Source organism: Juglans regia, chromosome 10, assembly GCF_001411555.2.
Source record: "Juglans regia cultivar Chandler chromosome 10, Walnut 2.0, whole genome shotgun sequence".
NCBI classification, from domain to species: Eukaryota; Viridiplantae; Streptophyta; class Magnoliopsida; order Fagales; family Juglandaceae; genus Juglans; species Juglans regia.
The window spans coordinates 34,984,504-34,994,981 of NC_049910.1; the positions used below are offsets into that span (position 1 = coordinate 34,984,504).

Consider the following 10,478-nt stretch of genomic DNA (forward strand, 5'->3'; position numbering starts at 1 on the left):
GATCCCGCTACATTTTTTTTTATTTTTTTAATATATTTTTTTTTACTTAATGATTAAGTAAGTGTTTTTTAATGATATTATAATTTTTTTATTTTTTTTTAAAATATTTTATAGTGTTAAAAAAATATATGTATAAAAAAATAAAATAAAAAAAACACTACATTTTACGCTGAGCGGGACTGAGAGCGGGAGAGGGAGCGGAGGCTGTAGCACGGTTCTTATTTTATAGATGTTCTAATACTCTAAAAAAAAAATAGTAAATGTAGTTCCACATCCCAAAATGTCGCCGCGTTGGCAACTATTGTTTTACTCGATCCCTGACGTGTACACTTCTCCACGCTCCCACCCACTTTCCCTTTTAAAAGCGCTCCTCTGGCCCCAGTTCCTCCTACATTTTTAGACCCACTCCCTCCCTCACTCGCAAACATAATCTACTCTCTTTCATCTCCTTCATTTTCCTCTCCTACTTCCCGTTCATATCCATCCTTCCTTCGTTCATTCATTCATTCTCTCTATCTCTCTATCTGGAGATCTTTTCATAGTTTGAATCCAAATCATGGCAGAGAGCTCCGGTAGGAAGCTCGTCGTCCAAGTCTGCAACGCCAAGAATCTAATGCCCAAAGACGGCCAAGGAACTGCCAGCGCTTATGCCATTGTCGACTTCGACGGCCAAAGGCGCCGAACCAAGACCAAGTTTAGAGATCTCAACCCTGAATGGGACGAGAAGCTCGAGTTCGCCGTCCACGACATCGACTCCATGGCCACCGAAATCTTGGAGATCAGTCTTTACAACGACAAGAAGAACGGCAAGAGAAGCAATTTTCTTGGTAAAGTAAAGATTGGTGGAAGCACTTTTGTGCAGTCCGGCTCAGAAGCGCTTGTATACTATCCTCTGGAGAAGCGGAGCGTGTTTTCACAGATTAAAGGAGAGATTGGACTTAGGATTTGTTACATTGACGAAAACCCGCCCGCTTCAGAAGCAGTGGTTCCTCCTGTTGAGCAAAACTCGGACGCGGCGCCTCCAGTGCCGGTGGAGGAGGATGCAAAGAAGCAGGAAGAGAACAAGGACGAGAAAGGTGAGGAGAAGAAAGTAGACGAGAAACCGAAGGAAGAGGCAAAAGAGAACGAGGAGCAGAAGCCTCCACCGCCGATGGATAACTCGAAAACCGAGGAGGCTCCAGCTCCGTCACCAGTTCCGACGCCACCTGACGTGGTGGAGAACCCTCCCATTACACATAACGAGAAGACGAAACAACTGAAAGAGAAAACCGAGACTGCAAAGCGGGCGGATCTCGGTGTAAACGAGCTTGAGCTTTCGTCTCTGGCCAGCGATCGGAGCCGTAGCGCATGCGACCTCGTTGACCGCATGCCGTTCCTCTATGTACGCATCGTTAAGGCCAAGCGAGCCAAGCCTGAATCGGGATCATCCCTTCACGCCAAGCTCGTGATCGGGACTCACAGTGTCAAAACCAGGAATCAGAGTGACAAGGATTGGGATCAAGTGTTCGCGTTTGATAAAGAGGGCTTGAATTCCACTTCACTGGAAGTGTCCGCGTGGGAAGAGGAGAAAAAGGAGAACGATCAGAATACAGAGAGCTTCCTCTGTTTGGGGACGGTATCGTTCGATTTGCAGGAGGTACCAAAGCGAGTACCGCCCGATAGTCCTTTAGCTCCGCAGTGGTACTCTTTGGAATCAGAGAAGTCACCGGGGAATGACATCATGCTGGCGGTTTGGATCGGAACTCAGGCCGACGAGGCGTTTCAGGAGGCTTGGCAGTCGGATTCGGGCGGATTCATGCCGGAAACCCGAGCAAAGGCGTACCTGTCTCCAAAGCTGTGGTATCTGAGGCTAACGGTCATCCAAACCCAGGATTTGCAGCTAGGCTCTCAGTCCGAGCCTAAGGTTCGGAGTCCAGAGCTTTACGTGAAGGCTCAGCTCGGCGCTCAGGTTTTTAAGACGAGCAGGACATCGGTCGGCTTGTCCCCATCCAATTCGCCTAACCCAACGTGGAATGATGATCTCGTTTTTGTGGCGGCTGAGCCGTTTGAGCCTTTTCTTGTTGTTAGCGTCGAGGACGCGACTCGTGGGCAGTCAGTGGGCCATGTCAAGATACCCATGCAGAGCATCGAGCGGAGGATCGACGATCAGACGGAGCCGAAATCGAGATGGTTTAATTTGGTCGGCGATGAGAATCGTCCGTACATGGGGAGGATACACGTGCGAGTATGTTTAGAAGGTGGGTATCACGTGCTAGATGAGGCAGCTCACGTGACCAGCGATGTTCGAGCCTCCTCTAAACGGCTGGCCAAAGCTCCAATTGGCTTACTCGAGGTTGGGATCCGTGGGGCCACCAATTTACTCCCAGTGAAAAGCAAAGATGGTGTGCCGGGGACCACCGATGCATACGTGGTAGCCAAGTATGGCCCCAAATGGGTCCGCACCCGTACGATCCTCGACCGGTTTAATCCACGGTGGAACGAGCAATACACCTGGGACGTGTACGATCCTTGTACGGTACTGACCATCGGCGTCTTTGATAACGGAAGGTACAAGCGCAACGAGTCGGGGAAGCCAGGAAAAGATTTTCGCATCGGAAAGGTACGTGTACGGCTATCGACGCTCGATACAAACCGGGTGTACATGAACTCGTACTCCCTCACTGTATTGTTGCCAAGTGGAGCCAAGAAAATGGGAGAGATCGAGATCGCCCTTAGATTTTCTTGTTTCTCGTGGCTCAGTCTCATCCAAGCCTACGCCAGCCCAATGCTTCCACGAATGCATTACGTGCGTCCGTTGGGTCCAGCCCAGCAAAACATTCTGCGCCATACGGCTATGCGGATAGTCACGACTCGGCTCGCTCGATCAGAACCAGCACTGGGTGAAGAAGTGGTCCAATTCATGTTGGACTCCGACAACCACGTGTGGAGCGTGAGGCGAAGCAAGGCCAATTGGTTTCGTGTCGTGGGTTGCCTAACACGTGCCGCGACTTTGGCACGTTGGCTCGATGGGATTCGCACCTGGGTGCACGTGCCCACCACTGTTTTGATGCACGTGCTGCTCGTGGCCATTGTGCTGTGCCCGTATCTACTGCTCCCCACCGTATTTTTGTACGCCTTCTTGATCATAGTCCTGAGATTCAGGTTTCGACAGAGCGTGCCACCCAACGTGGACCCGAGACTATCCCACGTGGAATCCGTGAGCCTCGATGAGCTGGACGAAGAATTTGATGGGTTCCCAACCACGCGATCTTCGGATCAAGTTCTTCGTATCAGGTACGACCGATTACGGGCCCTAGCGGGGAGGGCCCAGACCCTACTAGGTGACATGGCGGCACAAGGGGAGCGTCTGGAGGCCTTATTCAGCTGGAGAGATCCGCGGGCTACTGGAATATTTGCAGTTTTCTGCCTATTTGCCTCTCTGCTGTTCTACGCCGTGCCGTTTAAGGTCTTCGTGTTGGGTTCTGGGTTCTATTACCTGCGCCACCCGAGGTTCCGTGACGACATGCCATCTCTTCCTACCAATTTTTTCCGGCGACTACCGTCACTCTCCGACCAAGTTTTGTAGTCGTTTGGTGCGCTTTCCAACTCAGATCATATGATTTATTTATTTATCTCTAAATCATTGCTTTATTTATTTTAGTGATTGGAGTTTAACAATTCGTATTGTAATAAGTGATTGGGTGAGGGGGGGGGTTCAAAAAAGTAGTTGTCGGCAATTGCCTTTGAAAAGTGGAAGAAAGAGACCGTTGTGTGTGTATTATTTAGCAAGCTAGTGCAAGAGACAACAGACAGTATGAGTGGGAGGAATGACCGTTGGACCAAGAAAGTAGTGACAAGCCCACATCAGGAATGGAACTACCTCTATAACAATGCGATATCTTTCTTACCGACCAAAGTTTTCATTTCAAAGAGACAACCCATATGGTATAATTATCTTAATAGGTTGACTTTGGAGTTTGAACTTTTGAGATTTAAGGCAAATCAATAGCTTGCCAATGCTTGTTTATTCCTCCTATGCTGTTTTTCAGCACGTCTTTATAGAGCTATTCACGGGACATCGATCCTTTAAAGTCAAATGAGACATAAACATGATAACACATATGCGCACTGTAACTCAGCAAGATGTTCGTACTTCATCATAATCACGGCCAGCAGGATTCTATCAAAGAATTACCACGGTTCTGTTAATTGATTCTAATGTTACATGTAAAATCTGTCATGATCAGCTTAAACATCAAAGAGAGAACAAAAAGGTAGGACTCTAGGAGGGTTGGGCTTAAACATTGGGCCTATTCAATTGATTTAGGCCTAAAATCACAACATTATAGCGGATTGGGTTCTTTAATTTTCCCATTTCCTTGCCAGTACCCAATTCGGTTTGGATGTTTTTTTCCTTTTCGATAGAATCATTTGTTGTGTGATGTGATCTTATAAGGATAAAAAAAGAAGGATAATAGCGTATTTAAACATCATAATGGAAAAATAAGTTGAAAGAACAACAGAAATAACTTCTGAGTATCCTTATCAATAATAACTTAAAAGAAAAAGAAAAGTAGAGAATCAAGTATGTGGTGCACCCCCAAAAGATGCAGTACTAGTATCTCTTCAATTAACAAAGAGCCAAAGAGTAAAGATCAAATTAACCAGTGAAAGATGTAAGATGATCAAAGATGGGGTAGGGGCAGTATATATGCTCCTCATGAGGATATCAATATACGGCCGGAAGGTGAACCAAATGAAACTGATTATATATATATATATATATATATATATATATATTTATATATATACTATCTATTCCGGAAACGCAACACTAGTTCAATAAAATTAATGTTAATGTAGCACACATTTGAATTGCAACGTTAATAGTTTCAAGTTCTCCCTACTTCAAGGAGTCGGATGTGGGTTGGTTTTGTTTTTTATTTATTTATTTATTTAGAAATGCTACATTAACTCTTTAATTTGATTATGAGTAATTTTATATATAATCGTGAAGTGCGTAAACGCTACGTAATCACTATGAAAAAGAGTAGGATCTATTATTAAAAAATTAATTTTTCTCTTCTATGTTTTATTTACTATTTTTAAAATGATTACGCGGCGGTTGCATAATTTACAATTGTAAATATTTTTTCTCTTTAATTATACATGCGTACGTGGATATATGATTTCCTCTTCCTATTCAACTTCAAACTTGGCGAAAACCCATGCATGCTAGCTTAAGATTTTGAACTTCAGATTTTTCTTCTGTTTATTAGGTCCATTGTCGCTAGCTAATTGATCGAGCGGCTCAATTTTATTGAGTAATATTGAGAAGGTGAAGCAGAGATTTTTCAATAAATTAATGATCTGTTGTTTCAAAAAATCATTTTTTTTAATTATTTTATGATTGGACACGTCGTCCGATTGTAGATGGAATTATAACGTTGTAGGATGGTGGTATGTTATCGTCACACTTAAATTATTACCAATAATTAATTAATTAGCTGTATATATCTTAATTAATTTTCAGAGGGAAAGAAACTTGTTAATTATCTCTGTGGTCAAGACTAGTACTACTACTCCTAGCTAGCTTGGTAGGTAGGTAGGTAGCTGCTAGTTGTTATTAAAAATAATATAATTGCTTGATTAAAGTCAATTGGGAGCTTCTAAGCCCAAGAAGGAAAAAAAGGAAAGGTAGCCAGCCAGCCATGCATCTACATGTATGTTTAATAATGATTTCACCCTTCGTGATTCCCAGAAAGGACGTGGCACGGCACGTACATACCACATGTGGTAATAAAATTATTATATATCATACCATTTCTTCCGCACTGCCTCCACTGCAATAATGATGGCCAGGTAAAAGACACAATAAAAAGGGCCAAATTAATTAGGACGTTAGTCATGTGAAATATAGTTTTGTTATCTACAGGTCAGTTTACGTATTAATTTAAATATTAATGTTACTGTCTTTATATTTTAAATTTAAATTAATATTATTTTTAATAAAATTTACTTTTTAACCAATCATATTAAATAGATACACATATTAGTACTCAGAATCGTTTACAATTAAATTTTTCTTGTAAAATATATCTTTTATTTTTTCTTACCGACCAAATTTAAATTCGTGTATTAATGTTATTATCTTCATATTTTAAATTTAAATTAGTATTATTTTTAATAAAATTTACTTTTTAATCAATCATATTGAATAGATACGCATATTAGTATGTAAAATTACTTACAATTAAATTTTTCTAATAAATTATATCTTTTCTTTCTTTCTTTTTTTAACTTGAAAAAAGTGGTACTTTCACATGAGAACTCATGTATTTATTCCTTCCTTAATTTTAGTTTAAGGAAAAGAAAATACACCCAAGTTAATTATTTTTATTAAAGATAAAATCACATGTATAAGTTTATAACTGAGTTATCTTGTTTGTTATCCACGTGTACAAGTTAGTTAGGTTGTTTACTCACTGTTTTGAAAAACGTACCGGAGTTGTACCAGTCAAGTTATTGGAACGAAATATTTCGATACCAGTACCGTTTCGGAATAGTCAATATATGAATAAATTATATATATAAATATATAAATTATATTCTAAAATAATAGTCTATATAATAATAAATTATATATAAATACATATATATAAATTATAAATAATCTAGTCTGAATTGTGGGTAAAAAAATAAGCTTGTAGTCTGAAATAATAATAAAAAAAAAGTTTGAAGGCCGAAATATAGGCCGGTACAAGCCAAAATTTAGGCCGGTACGACCGATATTTGGGCCAGTACGAAACGTATATGATACCTGTACCGGCCCAGCGGCCGGTACGACAAATATCAACTGCACCGGCCAGTACGGTACGAAATTGAAAACAATATGTTTACTCTCCAGTTCATGTATATAATAGATACGTATTGTGTTTAGTGAATAATACAATCATTACATTTAGTTTTCTTTCTTTCCATTGTATCAAAGAATTTTCTCAAAGCTTTCATTTTTCTTTGGTCAAGGCATCTTCTCCTAACTTTCATTCTACTAGTATTAGGGATGCTTTACTCCAATCCTTTCTTCTTGCACAATGCTGATGGTCCGGGCTCAATTTTTGTTAATCAACCTCTCACAGGTGACAACTATCCTACCTGGTCTCGTTCTATGCAGATGGCTTTATGGGCTAAGAACAAAATAGGATTTATCAATGGCTCAATTTCGCAACCACATGCTATAGATCCTATGTTTGGGGCCTGGGAGAGGTGTAATAAAACGTAGCTTATACTTGGATGAAAAAAGAAATCAGAATCAGATGTATGTTATTTTGCATTTTACATCCTCCAATAGAATTTGGATACGTAGGAGATTTATATGTTTTACTATGGGTGTGAGTTGAGGGGCATCTTTCCTTTCCTCTTAGTTTTTCCTTTCTCCTCAAGATCTCTCATTTCCCCTTTCTCTCTTCTCTCTTCCTTCCCCAGCTCTCCTCTCCCTTTCAATCGAAGATCTCTCGATATTTTCAACTTTTTGACCACCAATATTGTCACAGAATAATGTATGATGAGGATTGAGGTATCTAAGTCAGGATTTTTTTTTTCTTTTTTCTTTTTTTTTTGGAAAAATCACACTTCATGTGGTTTTCAATTTTTGTCTCCCGTAACCCATCCCCACCTGGGCAGGGTGGAGATTTTTCTAACCCTCATTCGCCCTCCCTCGTTAAACGGACGGGTGGACTTCAATGCACCGTCCGTCCAAATTGCCCTGCTTCCAAAATCCACATATCAAACACCTCCAGGCAGATTATCAACATCATCACTCTACATAGATCACCAAACAACAACAAATTAGAACAAATCACCAAACAAAGTAGACTTGATTTTCATCTTATCAAATCATCAAATCTTATTATAGATTAAACCTAAGAGACATTTGATTTGAGAGACCCACAACATTTGGGGAGAGGGGAGATGAGATTCGGACCTTCAAATGAGAGAGAGAGAGATGGAGGAGAAAGAGAGATCGACATAGGGGGAGAAGGAGAGAGGGGGGGGGGAGGAGAGAGCGATGGGGGAGAAAAGAGATTGGGGAAGAGGATAAAATTACTCAGGAATTGCCTACATTCAATTTTATTCTTCATTTTTCTAGAACCCCCATGTCATGTATGTGTTTATTGGTGGGTGTAAAACAAGCACTCTCACCTCATCCGGTTGCTAATGCAAACTTTATGAATTTCACAAGTTCGAACTTTTTCATGTGTTTCTTAGTTAAAAAAATTTAACCTTCGAAACTTTATACCTGCAAACTATATGGACCTAGGTACCTCCTAATACGCATAGTTTATATGAGTAATACTTGGTACAAATCTCAAATAAACAAGTCTCATACAAACTATTTGTAACAAAACAAGTCACACTAATAAAGAATAGTCTTTTTTATACTTTTCTTAGGTGAGTTTCACTTTTTTACAAGGGTTTATATGAGATTTGCTTATTTGGAGCTTCTACAAATAATTTATTGTTAGCATTCTTCTACACTGCTTCAACAAGTTAGTGCAGAATTTGTAGCCAAAATTGTCAAGAAACTTTCAGGCATAATGCAATGAAATAAGACTAAAATAAAAAAAACAACAAGAATTATGTGGTTCGATCAAAATGATCTACATCCATGACAGGAACAATTAAAAGCCTTCTTTATTATTGACCCAAAAACCAGCTTTGGGATGACAAGTACACTTCACTCAAAGTATCTCTCACTTTCTTGAAGTTTTCACACTTTCTTGCACTCTCTTTTTCTCTCCTGTATTTTCTCATCAATTATAATTTGAATGTATACAATAGTCCTCCCTTTTATAGTCTACGCAATTTTAATGAGAATATAGCTGCAGCGTGCATGTGCCTTCTTTATTCCACATAAGCAAAAGTAGTTGTCTCGAGACTTCCACATGTGCTGCCAACCTCTCCTCTCATTTAACATGTGCAATATTATAAAATGGTTGACATCTTCATAACATTCTCCACCTTGGCAATCATTTAGATCTTACAAGTTGCCTCATTCCTCTTGACTGTTCCCACAAGTTCATCCCCAAAAGGGGATTAACAAATTCCCATATTAATCAAGTTCAGACATTGATTGTTGGCAGGGATTTAGTCATCATTATTGATGGATTTTCTTCAGTTGGGATCTTTTCTACTCCAATCCCCCCAGTTGCTATGATGTCTCTCACAAAGTGTAGCCTTATATCTATATGTTTTGATCTCTCATGAAATACTTGCTTTTTGGCAAGATGAATTGTACTTTGATTATCACAGTAGACTGTGATGTTTTCTTTATACATGCCTAGTTCATGAAATATACCCTTCAACCATATAGCCTCCTTTATTGCCTCAGTCATTGCAATGTATTTTGTCTCAATTGTTGATAAGGCAACTACTGGCTGCAGGTTTGCCTTCCAACTGATGGCTCCTCCAAAAGCTGTGAACATAAAGCCAATTAATGATTTTCTAGTATCCACATTTCTTGCATAGTCTGAGTCAACAAAGCCTTCAAGCCCACTTCCCAGCTGCACTCTTCCACCAAACTTCAATCTTAAATACCTTGTACCAAAAAGATATTGGAATACCCCTTGATACCATGCCAGTGTAGTTTTCCTGGTTTTAATTGATTCATACCAAACCTTGTTAGAACCTTTGAAATATATGATTTTTGAGATAGGTACAGTAGTCATTTCTTCCTTTCTCTTATTATCTCCATTCCTAGTATTCTCTTAGCAGGGCCTAATTCCTTCATCTCAAATTTTGATTTGAGCATGCATTTGACTTAATCAATCTGCTTTTAATCCTTACAAGCAATGAGCATGTCATCAACATACAACAATAGATATATCATGAATTCTTCCATTTCCTTGTAATATACACAACTGTCATAACTGCTTCTTTTGAAGCCATTTCCAATCATGTGAGAATCAAATATTTTATACCATTGCCTTGGGGATTGTTTAAGTCCATACAGTGATTTCTTGAGTAAACATACTTGGTCTCTATTGGCTTCGTTTATAAACCCTTCGGGTGATTGCATGTATATAACTTCATCAAGTTCTCCATGCAAGAAGGTTGTCTTTATATCCAATTGTTGCAACTGCATGTCATGGTAGACAGCAAATGATAGCAATAGTCTAATTGAGCTATGTTTAACCATAGGTGAGAATATTTCATTGTAATCTACCCCTTCTCTCTGTGTAATAAACATTTTTGCTACCAATCTTGCTTTATACCTTGGAATCTCAACTCCTAGTATGCCTTCCTTTCATTTATAGATCCATTTGGACCCAATCAGTTTCTGTTTCTCAGGCTTAGGAACCAGTTCCCATGTCTTGTTCTTGTTTAGAGACTTCATTTCCTCTTGCATAGCAAGCATCCAATTCTCAGCCTCCTTACTAGCCATGGCTTTCTTGTATGACCTTGGCTCCATGTCAATTATGTCCTCAACAACAGTCAAG

General features: G+C 39.7%; 1 protein-coding gene across 1 annotated transcript; it reads left to right on the plus strand.

Moving 5' to 3' along the window:
• Positions 1 to 394: 394 nt before the first annotated feature.
• LOC109004076 (FT-interacting protein 7) lies at positions 395 to 3,896 on the plus strand. Its single transcript, XM_018982487.2, has one exon. The coding sequence runs from the start codon at positions 557 to 559 to the stop codon at positions 3,563 to 3,565; it is 3,009 nt and encodes a 1,002-aa protein (XP_018838032.1). The 5' UTR covers positions 395 to 556; the 3' UTR covers positions 3,566 to 3,896.
• The last annotated feature ends 6,582 nt before the right edge of the window (positions 3,897 to 10,478 follow it).

Coding starts and splice junctions, on each gene's coding strand:
- LOC109004076 (XM_018982487.2), top strand. CDS start 557: ATGGCAGAGAGCTCCGGTAGGAAGCTCGTCGTCCAAGTCTGCAACGCC.